This window comes from Prionailurus viverrinus, chromosome X (genome assembly GCF_022837055.1).
Source record: "Prionailurus viverrinus isolate Anna chromosome X, UM_Priviv_1.0, whole genome shotgun sequence".
Lineage (NCBI taxonomy): Eukaryota > Metazoa > Chordata > Mammalia > Carnivora > Felidae > Prionailurus > Prionailurus viverrinus.
The window spans coordinates 104,527,963-104,546,463 of NC_062579.1; the positions used below are offsets into that span (position 1 = coordinate 104,527,963).

Below are 18,501 nucleotides of genomic sequence, written 5' to 3' on the forward strand. Positions count from 1 at the left end.
AGCAGTTACTGTGCTAGGTCCAATTCTAAGAGCTTTAGAAATATTAACTCATGTAATCCTCACTACTTGAATGACCCTAGGATAAAGATGGCATTGTATTGTGTTAATCATACATACAAAGAAATATAGGAAATTTGCTAGTTAGGAAATTGGTTTCAAAATTGAGCAAAACTACTTTTACCTGCCTCTTCAATTTAGTTATCCCATATTAAACCTGCCAAGCTCAATCATTTTATTCCTCGATGTTAATATTTGCTCCTTGTAATACAGAGTTTCTAAAACTCTTTCGGAAAGTTTCCTTTAGATTGCCTACATCTTCCTGCCAACTGGATTAGAAACTCTGTTTTTGATCAATGTATTTATCTCTTTTTATCTCAAGGTCATAGCAACTCCATCATCTGCTCAAAAAAAAAAAAAAGTACATTCTCGTGTTCACAAAAGCTACTGAACAGTCATTCGCTGACCACATGCAGAGTCCCTAACTCTGAGGAGTCCAACAATTTAGTAGAATTGCTAACGTTCAGAAGCTTAACGATTAGGAGAAACTCAAGGACATGTGAGGATATGGATGCTACCTTGGCCATCATTTCAAGGTTCAATTCACATATTCCTGCCTACCTAGTTTCTTTCACTTCATGGAAATCTTTTGGGAGGTTTGGGGTGCTTGTAACCTGTGGCCTTGGCCTCCACTTTTCTCTGACTTACCCTTATGATAACTAAGGGTTAAGCAGTTGCTTAAAAGTTGCCATAACAACTGGTAAACTAGACAACTGATTATCACATATTTGTGGGTCACCTTTTATAATGAAGAGGCCTGGCACAGATGGCAGCAGACTGGGACACTCAAAGACAGGAGTAGCATAAGTGGCAAGGTATAGATCTAAGCAAAATGGCAATCTGAGATCATGGCATATTGCTGTGGAACAGCAGGAGCTGATCATGAAACACAGCTAGGTTGGTATAATCATGTATAAAAATGGGAAGAAGTAAAAATAATTTCTTCAAATATTGTGTTTGCCACTATAGTATACAGAATTGTTTTTGTACTAGTCGTTCCTTTTGACATTCTAACTTATGCATGTACTGTAGGTTCCTGGCATTTAGCTACACTTTAGTTAGAGAGTTCCTCCTCTTTGGTAATAGCTGAAAACTTCCTGCCATCTCGGGTACGTAGTTGTTTCATATTACTACCCCTTTTCTTGCAAGTCTCTTGGTTGCTCTTTCCTTGTCATGTTAGAATCTATTTTCTTAGTGTTATTGTACTTCGATTTTTAGAAATTAGATATCTGTAATGCTTAGGCATGATGATATTGTCTGTTCATTCAAAATATATCTATTAAACTTTATTACTTGCCACGAATATCAACAAACTCTTTGAAAAGTTAAATGAGCAGCAGAGTGGGAGTAAGATCTAGTTCTTTTCTCATGTACTCCCTCTCTATTTTTCTGCTATTCAATTTGGCTTTGACCCCATTCTGTATTTAACCACGGCCTTTGACATCCACCCTGACTTACTCAGCTTTAACTACCATCTTTCGTAAATTTTCCAGGTACCCTGGGAACTTTAACAGTGGCTTTCAGGAGACCTTGGTACCAGCTCAGATTCTACTGCTACCTAATTATGTGCCATTAATCTCTCTGGAATTTTATCAACTGTAAAATAGAAGTAATTTGCCTTCTTTACAAGATGGCTGTGAATGGCAGGTTATTTAAAACTGCATTTATTCATACAATAATTTAAAAAGATTTATCAAGTGTTTATGAGTACAGAAATAGTATCCAGAGAAATATCCAGACGCACCTCATCTGAACGCACCTCATAGAACGGCAGAGGACTCTTGGCTTTGCCACTTAGCAGTTGTCACTTGAGTAACCCCTCTGGGCTTCAGTTTCCTCCTTTGAAAAATGGGCATTGTGATAGTGCCTACCTCACAGAATTACTGTAAGCATTAAATGCAATCACATATTTAAAGTGCTTATGGGGCGCCTGGGTGGCTCAGTCAGTTAAGGCTCCAACTCTTGATTTTGCCCAGATCATGATCTCACGGTTCATGGGATTGAGCCCTGCGTTTATCAGCACAGAGCCTGCTTGGGATTCTCTCTCCCTCTGTCTCTGCTCCTCCCCCACATGCACATGCTTGCACTCTCTCTCTCAGAATGGACAAAAAAATTTTTTAATAAGTGCTTAGGACAGTACCTGGCATATAATTAAGTGCATAAAAAAATGGTAGCTATTGTTAACCTGTCTTACGTCAGGAGACTCCAAATCATCCTCATGTCTGGTAATATAATTAAGTTTTTCTTATTCTGTTCTCAGAATGAATGAAGAATGATTATGATCGTTCATGTCATTAACTTGTCATGAACTGTTTCAAGATAATCCCATTACATTCACCAGTAATTAGCTGAGCAGGGTTCATGATTGAACCAATTGAGACAAGTATATGAAGACATTTTTTAAACTCTGAAGTGCTATTCCATGTAGTGACTATTTTAATTAATAACTATCATTTCAGTAGTTTCGCTTGCCTTCTCTGCCAGTTCTCTATACGGTTCTTAAAAGGTATGGTTTTACAAAATTATTAGCATGGAGTTATGATTTCAGTATTCCGTGGCTCATTAAACTGGTGCTGAAAAATTCTAAAAGAGCACTTCTTAAAATGTTTGAGCCATGACAGCGTTATTAAATGGAAACACTGATTTGGATGAATATTAAATTCTGAGACACTTGTTCTGAGCAAACAAGCTTCTCTACTTTAACTCAAATCATTTTCTTAGATGTATAGCTTTGAGAAGATAAATGGTATTTAGTGTAAAAATATACACTTATGATTACGGTAAAAAACAAAAACAATGAAACCACATGGAAAACAGTGATTTGTCTGCACAGTTGATTCAATTGGATTAGCGCCCTACCAGGACACTTTGGCCCCCTCCCTGTTTTTATATTATTTTTGCTTCCCTTCCCTTATGTTCTCTTATGTTTTGCCTACCAGGACACTTTGGGAGCAGGTGGCAGGTCTTGGGTTGTTCCCCCCCCACCCCCAGACATATTGCATTATTTTAAAACTACAAATGTGTAGTGTTGGCTTTAACAGGACAGAGGTAACAAGCTTGTAGGTCTCAATTATAAGGGGATAATTGGCTAATCAAATCTGAGAAAACAATATTATATTAGACACAGCAGAAAAGACGGCGCTCCCGTACCCCTTACTCCTCCCCACCCTTTCTTTCCTAAATAGCGGTCAGCGATTCACATGCCGCGGTTCACATGCGAGCGGAGGAACAACCACGGTTAATCGCCCCTAGGAAGAGAGAAGAGAGAACCCGGCTAAGGGTAAAAAGGCGGCTCTGACTGCGCGTGCGCCCCCCCGCCCCCGCAAGGCTGGCGAAAGCGCCCTCATTAACCCTCATTGCTTGCGTAATAAGTGTGCGTCGGCGGGCCGCGCGTCCGGCGCATGTGCGGAGGGGCGGCACCCAACTGATTCTCGGAGGCGACAGGTTGTAGTTTTTGCTTGGGCCGGAAAGGGTCCCCTAGGGTTTCCTTGGCTGAGGGAAATAAGGGCGAACAATTGTGGAGGCGACTAAGATAAATTCCCCACTTTCATTATAGACTTGGAGGTGGGGTATCTTCTCAGCGTTAGGGACCCGGAGCTTGTGGGGGGTCCGAGGGTCCGAGCCAGTCTTGCCACGCTTTGTGCCCACTGGTATTAGGGATGGTAGGGCTGCAAAGGTGAGCACTCGTCTAAAGGTGGTGCTTCCTCTCTTTTTCCCCCTTTCCTCTCTCCCTGCTCTCCTCACCCAGTTGACTTGTCCTTATGTGAATGGGAGCCAGAAAACCTTGCGAAGTTCGGACCAAGCAGTAGCTTTTTCCTCGACGTGGACATGGCACAAGAGAAAATGGACCTAGACTTGGAGCTGCTGCCGAGTTCAGCCACCACAGACGACTCGCTGAAACGATCCAACAGCGCCCCTTTGATCAGTGGGCTTGGGTGAGCAGGCTTGAGATAGCAGGGGGGGGGGGGGGGTGGCAGGAGTTGGGGACAGTGACTTACGATAGCATTCCCATCCCTTTCTTCATCGAGCTTCTGCAGCTATCTCCCGTGTTCCTGCTGTCTGGAGATCTCACACTCAGCCTTGGGGAGGAGTGGGTTGGGCTGGCCGGGGGGAGAGCGCACACCTACCCTGAGGTTGACACACGTGAACCTGAACGTACTCTTCTGACAGTCCACAGGGACCCAAAAGCAGCAACCTATTGGTGTGGAGCAGGACTTTTTCTAACTTCACCCCATCTCTTACCCACTCCTTTGAAGAAACTGAGTGTTCCCCACCCTTTGCCTCCAGATCTTCTGTAATGACTGTAATTTTTTGTCATTCAGCTGCTTTGTCACCTCTGACCTTCACCTCCAGCCATCATAAAAGGTTGCCAAGCAACTAAGCTTGGGCCTTTTTTTACACTTAGTTTTTATTTGAACAAAAAGTTTAGGTACCACAGAAACTTGATCTCCTAAATGTTGCATCCTCAATGGCCGGTACTGCCCCCAACTTCGTTCTTAGGGGGAGGGTGGTGAAAAACATCTTGCCTTTTTATGTACAAACCACAGCTATACATACAAAAATTTTGTGTGAATTTTTAAGAGGGAGTAATTGGAGGGAAAATGTAAAAAAAAAGGGGGGGGGGCTCCTTAGAGGGGCGCCCGAGTGGCTCAGTCGGTTAAGCATCTGAATCTTTTTTTTTTTTTAATTTTTTTTCAACGTTTATTTATTTTTGGGACAGAGAGAGACACAGCATGAACGGGGGAGGGCAGAGAGAGAGGGAGACACAGATACGGAAACAGGCTCCAGGCTCTGAGCCATCAGCCCAGAGCCTGACGCGGGGCTCGAACTCCCGGACCGCGAGATCATGACCTGGCTGAAGTCGGACGCTTAACCGACTGCGCCACCCAGGCGCCCCTAAGCATCCGAATCTTGATTTCGGTTCAGGTCGTGATCTCATGGAGCCTGCTTAAGATTCTCTCTCTCCCTTTCCCTCTGCCCCTACCCTCTCTAAAAAAAGGGGGAGGGAAGACTCCTTTGAGGACTGATAATGGAAAACATAAGATTTAGAAACACTGACCTGATGGTTAACTGTTTTTCCTGCACATATCCAATATCTGGCATGGCACAAGCTTATCATTTCTAAAAATAGGGTTTGAAAGTGAGATCTTGGATCTCACATCATAGTATCATGAAGTTTTATCAGTATTGTAAAAATATTTGAAAAATTCATTCACTTCCTGTGTTAGTAACTTTGTTCCTCGTTTTTGCTAGCATCATACTAATTGATAGGTATAAATCACAACAGTTAGAAGTGAACTCAGAGACCAGATCTACCCTCCTTATTTAATGTATGAGGAAACCGAGGCCTATAAGTCTCTAAAATGGCGTAGTAGGGCCAGTACTAGGAACCTGTGTCTCCTGACTCCTAAGCTAGTGTTTTGTCCACTACTAATCAACTTCTAAGCTCATTAACTAACCAAATACAGCTTTCCGGTCATTTGAGGCAAAGGAGAATATACTGTTCCAAAAGGAAATGCAAACTAAGATTAATCAAAAAAATAATGCATTATCTTTTTTAATAGGCAGATAGAAAAATAAAGGGGAGGCAGCTGTTCATGTTGAGCTGAAAACGAGAACATTCTATAAATTCAGGATAGACCCTAATCCTATTGTATGAAAAAATGAATTGCTATGGACCCACTCTGCTAGAAGAAAGCACTTGAGGAGAAAGCTGGTTTTATTGGAAGCCTTTATGAAATGAAAAAACAAGTTGCAAGCAGTCCTAGAAACAAGGAGAGTGATCGCAGTTATCCCTTCATGCTTTGTTTTGTTCTGCGAAGGATTAAAAGTTTTTATTTTTATCATATTAGAGCATGCTTACAGTGTCAAATTCTGTAGCTTAAGCTCCTGATGCATGAAGCGAAATTGGTACAGAAAGGTGAGAATCAGTTTACCTATTTATCTACGAGGAGTTAAAGAAACCACAAGGTGGACCAAGTCCAGGGACTCTCATGTGTCATAAAGAAGTAACCCGAAGATGATATGTGACATGCCTGATGTCAGGGAACTTGGCCAAATGATCTCCTGAGGGAAGATTTTGTGCTGTTATGGCCAGTTTAGAGCATGGTCAGGAAAGTGACACGGCAGGGAAAACAATTTGGAGTAGAATTACACTAGAATTCAAGTTCACCTCCATTCTTTTTGGTTGTATATGTACACTGCTCACTTCCCTCACTTTCTCACTAAATTGAGCCTCTAATACTTGTTGTCTTGCCTCTTTCACTGCTCATTAAATATTGTTGCACTTCTTTCAAGTAATTTTCCAATTTTGCTTGATGCTTCCTGTGTATGAACACAATCTCTTGCACCAGTATTCGCAGAATTTGTTCCTTAAATATTAACTCTTTAATATAAGAATTACTGTTTTTTTTTTTTTCAAAAAAGTTCCTGCACTGTTTTGTGTACATCTCGTATTAATAAAAATACTGATGTCAGGGGTGCCTGGGTGGCTCAGTTGGTTGGGTGTCCGGCTTTGGCTCAGGTCATGATCTCACCGTCCATGAGTTCGAACCCAGTGTCAGGCTCTGTGCTGACAGCTCAGAGCCTGGAGCCTGCTTCCCAGTCTGTATCTCCTTCTCTCTCTGCCCCTCCCCTGCTTGCTCCCTGTCTCTCTCTGTCTCAAAAATAAATAAAAACATTTAAAAAATTTTTAAAAAATCAAAAATACTGATGTCAAAACTTTTGAACCTCTTGGTTCTTTATACCCTTTAGCCATCTACTTGTCTGACTTCACTACTGGTGTCAATAACCTTATTTAAAGGTAGTTTTGTTTTTTTTTCCTTTTACTTCTCTGGCCCTTTGAGTATTAGTAAGTTCTGGGATTTCTGCCAGTGCCTTCCCCCTGTAAATACCTCTAGTCTGGCCCTGCATTTAAACTGTTTGAAAGTCAAACTACTACCTGTGGGCCAAATCCAGCCTGCCATTTGGTTTTGTAAATAAAGTTTTATTGGAACATAGCCGTGCCCATTTGCCTACTTGTTGCCCATGGCCACTTTCCTACTACAATGACAGAGTAGCTGCCACAGAGATTGTATGTCCCACAAAGCCCAAAATATTTACTGTCTGGCCCTTTGCAGAAGAAATTTGCCAACTATCTGGCTTATTAAATTCGTACAAACCTGGAAAGACAATAGTGGCTGTAGTGAATGATTGCTTTGGGGATATAACTAGCATAAACATCTTGTAGCTTAGATATTTAGACAGAGCTGCTTATTGCTCATCTGATGTGGTGCATTGAACCTGTATCTAGTTATAGTGTCTTTACTTTAAGTTGTAGCACTTAACTCAGTTGTAGGTATCACCTAGGATTTTATGAATTCATGTTGAGTGACTCCTACCTATTGAAATCTATGCTTCCTCAATGATTTCTTTCAGTTATAGTCTTATTAAAATTGAGTGACAAAAATTTAGGGGAGAATATAATTGCCAGCCTTAAGAATTACCCTCACATACAAGAGTGCAAATATGTAACCCATTAGTGTCCCTCCAGCTTTCTTGTGACTGCTAGAATATTTTCCTGTTCTCATAGAGAAAAATGATTGCAAAAGGAAGTAAACATTAGACCCATACCACATATCCCCTCATAAAATATTGAGTTACTACCTGTTATATACAAATTACTATGCTGCAAAGATGTATTATGACTCAGTAAGCTTTTAATTTAATAGGGAAAATAAATAAAGGATTTAAATATATGATAGACTAAGATCTGTGCTTAGGGAGGGAAATAAAGTGCTAGGGAGATGCAAAGAAGGGAGTGAGAAATGACAGTAAGATTGAGGGATGAGGAAAATGTTCTTGGAAAGGAGGCTTATGAGATGGATTCTGATGGATCGATAGGATACAGACGGGAAGGGGGAAGCCGGAGAGCTGGGACAGCATTCCAAGAATATGCTAAGCCTCAAGCCTGCTTAAGATTCTCTCTCTCTCTCTCTCTCTCTCTCTCTCTCTCTCTCTCTCCTTATCTCTCTCTCTCTCTTTCTCTCTCAGTCTTCCTTTCTCCTCTCCTCTCCTCCATCCCTCTGCCCTTTGCACCTCTCCCCCACTCTCACGCAGGTTCAAAAAAAAATGTCCTCTTGTAAGTGAAGTGATGGTGTTGGTAAATGGTGGGATTTAAAAAACATTTTTTTTTTTTTTTTAAATTTTTTTTTTTCAACGTTTATTTATTTTTGGGACAGAGAGAGACAGAGCATGAACGGGGGAGGGGCAGAGAGAGAGGGAGACACAGAATCAGAAACAGGCTCCAGGCTCTGAGCCATCAGCCCAGAGCCTGATGCGGGGCTCGAACTCACGGACCGCGAGATCGTGACCTGGCTGAAGTCGGACGCTTAACCGACTGCGCCACCCAGGCGCCCCTAAAAAACATTTTTTTAATGTTTATTCATTTTTGAGAGAGCATGAAGCGGGGAGGGGCAGAGAGAGAGGGAGACACGGAATCTGAAGCAGGCTCCAGGCTCCAAGCTGTCAGCACTGAGCGCAACTCGGGGCTCGAACTCATGAGCTGGGAGATCATGACCTGAACCGAAGTCAGACGCTTAACCTGCTGAGCCACCCAGGCGCCCCTGGGATTTTTTTTTTTTTTTTTGATGACTTTACTTCACAACAGAAAGTTGGTAGCAACTGTACGTTTGTGCCAAGATTTTGTTTTGAAATCTTACTAGTTCATCACATCCAAAAGTCTAGAGCTAAAGTGTGGAGGGCTTTGAATGTCATAGTAATGAATGTAATTAAATTCAGCCCACGGTAATGAAGAGAATTACTGAATATTGTGAGCAGGAGAGCAAGCTGTCCTTCAGGAAGGTGACCTGGTAGTCTGTTAGGTAGATTGTGGCAGGGGCAAAACTGAGATGAAGTGACAAATGAGACTATTGCAAAGTCCGCAGGAAAGTAAAAAGGCTTTGAATTGGTTTTTGGCAGGGAGCCTAAAAAGAACAAGATGGCCCTATGAGCAGCTACAGAGGCAAAACCTGAAAGACTTGACACCTGAGTGGATATGGCAAAAATGAAGGAAATGTTACCAATGACTTTTATCCTCCTTGGGGAAACCTGGGTGGAAGGTACACGGGAACCCTCGGTAGTCTAGCAACTTATTGTGAGTCTTCAACTGCTTCAAAATAAAAAGTTTTAAAAAAAGACATAAAAGGGCACCTGGGTGGCTCAGTCGGTTGAGTGTCCGACTTCGGCTCAGGTCATGTCTCACAGTCCGGGAGTTCGGGCCCCGCGTCGGGCTCTGTGCTGACAGCTCAGAGCCTGGAGCCTGCTTTGGATTCTGTGTCTCTCTCTCTCTCTGCCCCTCCCTTGCTCATGCTCTGTCCCTCTCTGTCTCAAAAATAAATAAAAACATTTTTAAAAATTAAAAAAAAAAGACATAAAAAGGAGAAGATGTTTTCAGGGTCCCAAGCCCAAATAAGGCCGAGGCGCCATCGATGCAGAGAAAGACGAGCCCCATCTTCAGCAGGCAGCGGTTGCTTGGCTTCAGCCTGTGGTTGCCACGTGGGAACGTGGCCCGGTGTGGCCACGTCTTGCAGAGTTTTCAAGAGAAGCTAGAAATCCGGAATCTGGATTATTTGCGTGAACCCTCTTAATGTTTTGAGTGTGTGCAACTAAGTTAAAAATATTTTCATCAAACAAAAGATACCTGTGAAAATCTCAGTTCTGTCGACCTCTACCGGTTATCCCTCTTGTTCGTGTGAAAGCTTCACAGTCGAGAGGGAGTTGGTATCGCACATGGTAGCTTCAGTCATAAATTTAAGTCAGTTACAGGTTTACACAGAAAATGATGCATTTCCAAGGCCACAATAAATTATACTTATTCTTGGTAGCATGACTAGAGGTAAAGTGGCATGCTTTAAAATTTCTTCCCTTACAGGGACACTTGTTTAGGCTCAGCCAACTAAGGCTGTGCATATGCACACGTGCACACATATTGCAATTTATCCATCTGCACAACTGGCGCCCCAAAGAAGCCATTTACGTTAATGGCATTGTTTCTTAAGTATTTGGAATCTTATTTCTTTAAAAAAAAGTTTTGTAATGGATTTTAAATGTTTGCCTTTTTTTCATAGTGATAATTCACAGGTATTCCAAGCTGACACGTTAACAACTAGAAGAAATAGCACAACGCTTATGACCCAACAATGTCTGGTAAGAAAACGCTTGTAGCAGCCTCACTTGGCCAAGACTTGTGCAGTTGGTTTTAACTAGTGCTTCTCAAACTTGAGTGTGCACCTGGAAGGCTTATTAAAATAGACTACTGGCCCTCAACCCCAGAGTTTCTGATTCTGGAGATCTGGGGCGGGACCTGAGAATTTGTATTTCTAGCAAGTTCCCAATTTGAGAAACACAGCTCTAAACATCACTGAAGGAAAAATAAACACGGTGACTACAGTTATGATTGCTTTGCTGCAGCTGCAGCAGAGTTAATTTTTAAATCCCATGTGGATTTAATATTGAGATTTGTTCTTATGTATAAGACCATCTGGCTTCCAATTTTTAAAAGAATGTCCTAATTTTGAGAGGAAAATTTGCAGGCTCTCTTAAGAATAGTTTTTAGGCTTTTAGTTTGACTTTTATCTCACATTTATCTTGAATTGAAAATAAAGTTTGTTTTTCATGGTGTTAAAATGTAATCTCTAAATTATTACTCTCACTTAACTAATTACCCTATAAATGTAGGTAATAGCTTGTAGATCAGTAAACCAAAATGAACAAATGATTTACTAAATGAATCTCTTTATTGATGTGAAATTCATATAATATACAGTTAACTAATTGAAAAGTATTCAATTCAGGGGCGTTTAGTGCATTTACAGTGTTGTTCAACTACCACCTCTCTCTGGTTTCAAAAAGCACACACTCTTATCTTGTTTTCCAGGTTGAAGGCTTTCAGTCTTTCATCACTGAGTATGATATTACCTATAGGTTTTGGTAAATGCCCTCTATCATGTTAGGGAGGTTCCTTTCTATTCCTACGTACTTGAGTATTTTTATCATCAAAGCATTGGATTGTTTCAAACGCTTTTCCTGCATCTATTGAAATAATCATGTGGTTTCCCCCCCTCTATTCTGTTAACATGATGCATTACATTGATTTTCTTTTATGGAACCACATTTGCATTCCTAGGATAAATCCCACTTGGTCTTGCTGTATGATCCTTTTAATGTACTATTGGATTTGGTTTGCTATTACATTGTTGAGAATTTTTCCATTTGTATTCTTCATACGCAATGTTGGTCTGTAGTTTTCTTTTCTTGTAGTGTCTTTGCTGGCTTTGGTATCAGGGTAATGCTGATCTCATAGAATGTGTCAGGAAATGTTCCTCCTCTTCTATTTTTGGAAGAGTTTGAGTAGGATTGGTGTTGATTCTTCTTTAAATGTTTGGTAAAATTCACCAGTGAAGCTATATCTGACTTTTCTTTGTTGGGAGGGTTTTGAAACAGATTCTATCTCTGTACTTGTTTACAGATCTATTGAGGTTTCCTATTTTTTCTTGAGTTTGTTTGGTAATTTATGTGATTTTTAGGTATTTGTCCATTTCTTCTAGATTACCTAATTTGTTGACGTATAGTTGTTCATAGATTTCTCTTACGTGATTTTCTAGTGAAATGTTATAGCCTGGAACCCATTTTAAAATAATGCCTCCTGATCTTGCAACTGGGTATTTTCCTCTTTGTAGAATGGTATCCAATATTATTTCCCCCAATGCACTAATATTATACCAGGAAAAAAATAGAATTGTTCGTTAAACAAATCTTCCTGCTTTTACTCATTCATTTATTTACTCATCCATTTAACAATATTTGTTGACTGCTTGCTTCTCCATCAAAGCCCTCCCTACCTATTCATTCTTCTTTTCTACTCAGCCAAGCCAACAAATATTTTTAGGAACCTCCTATGTATTAAGCCCTGATCTAGTTGCCAGAGAGATCTAACCTAGTTTGAGGGGTTGAGGGAGGAAATGACCTCTCTTAGTTGAGATCTTACTGATGTGTAGGAGTTAGCTAGCTTGGGATGTGGACTATAGGAGCAGACAGTACTCCAGGTAAAAAATGACACGTGTAAAAGCCTGGAAATGAAAAGGAGTATGGTGTGTAGAGAATTTGAAAGAAGTGCATTCTAGCTAAAGTGGAAGTAAGGATAAAGTGGGGAGAGATGACATTGATTGGACACATAGATTAGTGCACCATCTCGTAGGGCCTTCCAAGTCGTGCTAAAGATTTTTCACTTTGTCCTTCTAAGGTCAATGTGAAGCCACTGAAAAATTCTAAGTCTGGGACTGACATGACCAGATTTGCATCTTTGAAAGACTACCCTGGCTGCAAAGCGGTAAGTAGATTGGAAGCGGGCAAAAGGAAATACAGGATGATCAGATAGGAGGCAGCTGCGGTGACCCTGGCTACTGCGATGGCCGTGAGCATGGAGGAGAGTAGGAGATTCGGGAGATATTTGAAAGGTAGACTCAATTGTTGATAAATTTGATGGAGGGTGGGCAACGGTGGAGGCAAGGATGACTGCTAGGCCTCTGGCTTGGGCAGTTGATGGGTCGGTGGGGCCACAGAAGAAGGGAACATTGGCAGAAGAATGGCTTTGGAGGGAAGACGAGTTTAGTGTCGGACATGTTAAATTTGAAGTTCTCTGGGATCTCTAAGTGAAGATGTTAGTTGTACTGATCTCAGTACCACTGAGTTTGAAGCTCAGTTTGAAGGAACAGTTTGAAGCCCAGGATAGAGATCTGAGCTAAAGACACATGTTTAGGCACCATCACTGGATCGTTAATGAAAGCTCTGGGAATGCATGCTATGACCTATGCAGAAAGTATAAAAGAAGAAAAGAGGCTACAGGAAACAGCTTTAAAGATCACCAGTAGTACCATGAAAAGACACGGAAAAGTATTAAGTTATATGCTATCGAGTGGCCAGAGAGCAAGTACTTAAGTAATACTTAAGTATTAAGTTATAAAGACTGAAGGATGTCCTTTGAGTTACCAAAATGGAGATTATTAATGAATTTCTTGTATTTGAAAGCAAATTCTGTGGAGAGAGGGGTGGGGTGAAATGAAGCCAGATTGGATTGGGTTGAAGAATGAGAAGAAAGGACTTACAAATGGCATCGTATATACTAGCTTGGTTATTCGGGTACACGTTACCCTTTCTATGTGCTAATTTCCTCATCTGTAAAATGGGAATGTAACCGTATCTGCCTCATAGGTTTGTTGAAATGAGTACATTAATCAGTGTAAAAATATATCCGTAAAACTGGAAGAAAAAGAGAAACTTACAGCACATAGCACAACAATGTGAATATACTTGACACCACTGAACTGGTACATTTCCACACAGTTAAGATGGTAAATTTTATGTTATGTGTATTTTAACATAGTTTAAAGGGGAAAAATGCTCACAGCATGTAAAAAAAAATCAGTGTAAAGCACTTAGCACAGCATTGACACATACTAAGTGCTCCACAAATATTATTAATTTTTTTAGTTTTATTAGTAATGGTACATATATAGAACAGACATGTACCTGGCATTTTTTAAAATGCATAATTTTCCTTTGGAATTCTAGGCTTTTAATTTGCATAATGTTCAGTTTAATATAATGTGTGTTTTAAAACAAACCATCTTATATAACAGGTTGTGTTTGGCACGACTGACGTCATTTACACTTACCTGATGACAGGAGTTTCAAGGCTTATTGGTTTCACTTGCTGTAACAGCATGATGCATGAGGTTTCATTTTGTTCAAAGTCTGCACTTCATTATTATTGTGAGACTTATGTAGGTTTATACTTGCTTTCGGGATAGATAGGCCGAATTGTCTGGGAGAATGACAGATAGTTGGGATGCTTTTGGCAGAAGTAACAAAATCCAGTTAGAAGCAGCTTAAACTCTAAGGGAATTTATTATCTCCAATAACAAGAAATCCTAAGGAAAGGAGCTTCCAGGGTTGGTTAATTCAGTGGCTCAGTGATGTCATCAGACATCCAGGTTCCTTCTGTCTTTCCACTCTGCTACCCTCAGCAGCCTCACTAAACTTTGTACCTAGTAATTAGACGTAGGGTTCAGAATCCTATGTATAGCATGAGCTTGCATGTATTTACAGATGTTGAGAAGGATATGTGTCAATCTATCAGTAGTTATTTCTGGAGCATGGAATTATAGGAAGACTTAATTTATAGCATTTCTATACTATTTGCTTTTCACAAAGCATCAGCAATACAGGTGTTTTCATTTCCTTTTTTTAAGTTTTTTGTAATGTTTATTCATTTTTGAAAGAGAGAGACAGAGCACAAGCAGGGGTGGGGCGGAGAGAGAAGGGGACACAGAATCCGAAGCAGGCTCCAGGCTCCGAGCTGTCAGCACAGAGCCCGACGCTGGGCTCGGACTCACAATCCTCGAGATCATGACCTGAGCCGAAGTCGGACGCTTAACCGACTGAGCCACCCAGGCGCCCCCAGGTGTTTTCATTTCTAGCTGATATATCACATCACAAATTAGAAACCTCATTCTTGAAAAAATACATGTATTATTGAGTGATAACATGAATCATAAGTTTAAGGGTCCTACCCTATACTGGACTGTCCTTAAAATTGGCGTGGCAAGAACCTAGAGTAGCCAAGTTCATACAGACAGAAAGTAGAATGGTGGCTGCCAGGGGCTAGGAGGAGGGTGGAATGAAAAGTATTTAGTGGGTATAGAGTTTCGCTTTTGCAAGTTGAAAAGAGTTCTGGATACTGGTTGCACAACAATATGAATGTACTTAACACTATTGAACTGTACATTTAAAAGTGGTTAAGATGAGGGGCGCCTGGGTGGCGCAGTCGGTTAAGCGTCCGACTTCAGCCAGGTCACGATCTCGCGGTCTGTGAGTTCGAGCCCCGCGTCAGGCTCTGGGCTGATGGCTCGGAGCCTGGAGCCTGTTTCTGATTCTGTGTCTCCCTCTCTCTCTGCCCCTCCCCCGTTCATGCTCTGTCTTTCTCTGTCCCCAAAATAAATAAACGTTGAAAAAAAAATTTTTTTTTTAAAAAAGTGGTTAAGATGAGAAGTTTTATGTATATTTTATCACCATTAAAATTTCTCAGGGGCACCTGAGTGGCTCAGTCGGTTAAGCACCCGACTTCGGCTCAGGTCAGGATCTCACGGTTCATGAGTTCGAGCCCCACGTCGGGCTCTGTGCTGACAGCTCAGAGCCTGGAGCCCGCTTCAGACAGGGCTGTGTCTCCCTCTGTCTGCCCCTCCGCTGCTTGCACTCTGTCTCTTGCATTGTCTCAAAAATAAATAAACATTTTTTAAAAATTTAAAAAATTTTTTTCATGTATTTCAGTGAAGGTGAAAGTGTTTTAGGAAAAATTGCAGTGGTAGAAGGTATTGAAGAACCATGGGTGCCCTTTAACATGCAGATAAAGATGTATATTTCCAAACCTTGTAAAAATCTGCTGTCTCACAATTATTTTCTGAATTAAGTGCCAATATTTTCCTCCCCACTCTCAGAAAATCACTCCACCCCACTTCTGATGATCAGAAACTTGAGGCCCTCTTTTTTTCTTTTAAAGTAGGCTCCACGCCTAGCATGGAGCCCAATCTGGGGCCCAAACTCACAACCCCAAGATCAAGTCCCGAGCTGAGATCGAGTCAGATGCTTCACCAACTGAGCCACCCAGGTGCCCCCTGAGGCCTTCTTCTGACTGTGGGGACCATGCCGTCCCCCCAAATTATCCCTTCGCTGTATCTCCTAAGAACTCCAGGGTTTGCATGCCTGTTCCCCACCCTTCCACTAGGAATTCACTTCCTGGCACCCCTGTTTAATTTGGTTTAGCTACATCTCCTCATCTCTACCCCCACCTTCTCAAAACAGAGCAGGAGAAATATTTCATCTTCCTCTTGGAAATGATTGTGCTTTTCTTGAGCAGTTTGTCCATTTTAATGTCATGACTACTGATATTTGTCTGATTAGGGTTTGCTTTTCACATTGGCAACTACGAACTAAATTTAATTTATGGCCCACCCAGTAGTGAGTGTATAATACATTCCTGGCCCTGCTTTATGCTCGGTCTTGCTAGCCTGCATTCAATTCATGTTCAGAATCAGTCACTGCAGGAACTAGGCAGAGGCATTCGTAAACACAGCACACAACTCTTGTTCAGGATTTTTTAAGTGCTTTATCTCTAGTAACTACAGAAGGAAAATGGGTTAAAATTAGCAACTGTAGTCAAGTTAAAATTCTTTCCAAAGAATTTGATGTCTTCACAATATTAATTTTCTGTGGTTTCTCTTTTAAATGGAAATGAGCTTGATCTTTCTTATCGTAATTCCTTCACTGGAGGTAATGCTTGGGAATCAGCTTCACCCAGCACCCACCCCAATGCCCCTCCTCCTCCCCACCCCCATGACATCATTCCTTGGTGCTGATACTCTTGCTTCCTCCCAAGGACTTTTTCCCCCTAGAGTGTGAGAGAAAGGCACAATGAGAAATTGATACAAAAGATACCAGTGAGGTTTATTGAGATCTCAGGAAATGCTTTATTTCTATTTTAGTACCTTGTTTCGTGTAGTAAAATTATCTAAGGTAATTCCTTTGCAAACACCACCTGTAGTACTTAACCTGCGGGAGATTCTCTTCCAAAAGCCTTCTTTTCTCCATTTAATTTTCCATGTCATTCCTAAAAGAATCAGCCAAGTCCAGTCCACATTTTGTCCAGTGTAAGAACCTTCCTGTGGCTAATGATTCAAATCCTACCTTCCCGAGACATTCACACTACATTCCTGTTGATCTCCTCAGTTGCAGTCAGGCAGTCTTCCTGGGATTTCCTAGGTAAAGTTTTCCAATATGAAATTCTTTTTTTTTTTTTTTACAAATTTTATTTTTTTAAGTTTATTTATTTATTTTGAAAGAGAGAGCAAGTGTGCACAAGCAAGCAGGGGAGGGGCAGAGAGAGAGGGAGAGAATCCCAAGCAGGCTCCGCACTGTCAGCACAGAGCCCAATGCAGGGCTTGAACTCACAAAACAGAAGATCAAGGCCTGAGCCAAAACCAAAAGTCAGACATTTAACCGACCCAGCCACCCAGGCACCCCACAATGGGAAATTCTAGGCCTTTACCTGAAACTAACCAGTTTCTTCCCAACCCTTAGATATCAATTAAAAATAATCTCTTCCGGGAAGTCTTTCATAGTTCAGAACAGTTTGCCACACCATGCAATTCTCTTATTTTGTTTTTAATAACATGTCGTCATAATACAGCTCAAGTACCGTAATTTCTTTATATAGAGCATATGTATATATTTATATTCAGCTTAGCATGTCTTTCCAATTAGATTATAAATCTTATAAACCTGAGTGTTTCACATTTTATATTACCTTTCTGGGCATTTGAATGATGACAATATGAGAATCAGTAGCATGAATTAAATATATTAAAATTCTGCTTGTTCAAAGTGTGTGTGGGGGGGTGGGTGTGGGTGCGTGTGTGTATTTGATGGGGTTTTTTTAGGGGCAAACCTATATTTTCGGTTTTGGTGCATGTCACTGTATAACAACTTCTCAGTGATCAATGCTAGTAAAGGGAAGCATTGGGGGAGAATATCCAAAACTGTGGCTAAATCACAATATTTTCTGCTTGCTTTGGAGAGTCGATTATTTTCATAGTATTCTCTAAGAATGGGCATACAGTTTTTTTAAATTAGTAATCATATCTAATGTTGGAGAGAGAGGAGGAGATTGATGTTCTCATACACTGCTAGACAGTAAATCTGTATAAGCTTTCTGGAGGGCAGTTTGGCAGTGTGTATCAACGGCCTTGTGATCCAGAAATTCCATCTCTATGAATTTCTCCTAAAGAATTCATTAAGGATATCTGCAAAGATTAGCTTAAAGGTTATTATCACAACATTATTTATAAGAGTAAGCAAAAAAATGTGGCAACAGTATGCATGTCCAACAAGAGGGAATAGGTTAAATGAGTGTGCCTTCATTATCTGAGTTTGAATCCCAGTTCTAGCAATTACTAGCTGTATGAACTTGAGCAAGTTGCCTAATTTCTCTGGCCCTCACTTTTCTCATCTTCTTTAAAATTTTTTTTTAACTTGATTTATTTTGAGAGATAAATAGAGCAAGCAAGGGAGGAGCAGAGAGAGAGAGAGAGAGAGAGAGAGAGAGAGAGAGAGAATGAATCCCAAGCAGGTTCCTCACCATCAGCATGGAGCCCAACGTGGGGCTTGAATCCATGAACCATGAGATCATGACCTGAGCCCAAACCAAGAGTCGGGAGTTTAAACAACTGAGCCACCCAGGCACCCCTCACTTTTCTAATGTTTAAAATGGGGAAAATATTGGGGTGCCTGGGTGGCTTAGTTGGTTAAGCGTCTGACTTTGGCTCAGGTCATGATCTGCCAGCTCATGAGCTT

At 41.0% G+C, this 18,501-nt stretch overlaps 1 protein-coding gene across 9 annotated transcripts in view; it reads left to right on the forward strand.

The window, feature by feature from the left end:
* The first annotated feature begins 3,438 nt into the window (after positions 1-3,438).
* The window catches only part of LOC125157121 (P2R1A-PPP2R2A-interacting phosphatase regulator 1-like), a 103,023-nt gene continuing 87,960 nt past the window's right edge, over positions 3,439-18,501 (forward strand). For 7 of the 9 annotated variants that reach the window (XR_007148864.1, XM_047843368.1, XM_047843367.1 and 4 more), the window contains exons 1-3: positions 3,514-3,992; positions 10,164-10,242; positions 12,338-12,424. Coding sequence is in view for 8 of the 9 variants with exons in the window: in XM_047843368.1 (XP_047699324.1) it covers positions 3,886-3,992; positions 10,164-10,242; positions 12,338-12,424 (273 nt within the window). In the remaining variant the exon portion in view is untranslated. The other 2 variants (XM_047843365.1, XM_047843366.1) reach the window with 2 other exon arrangements.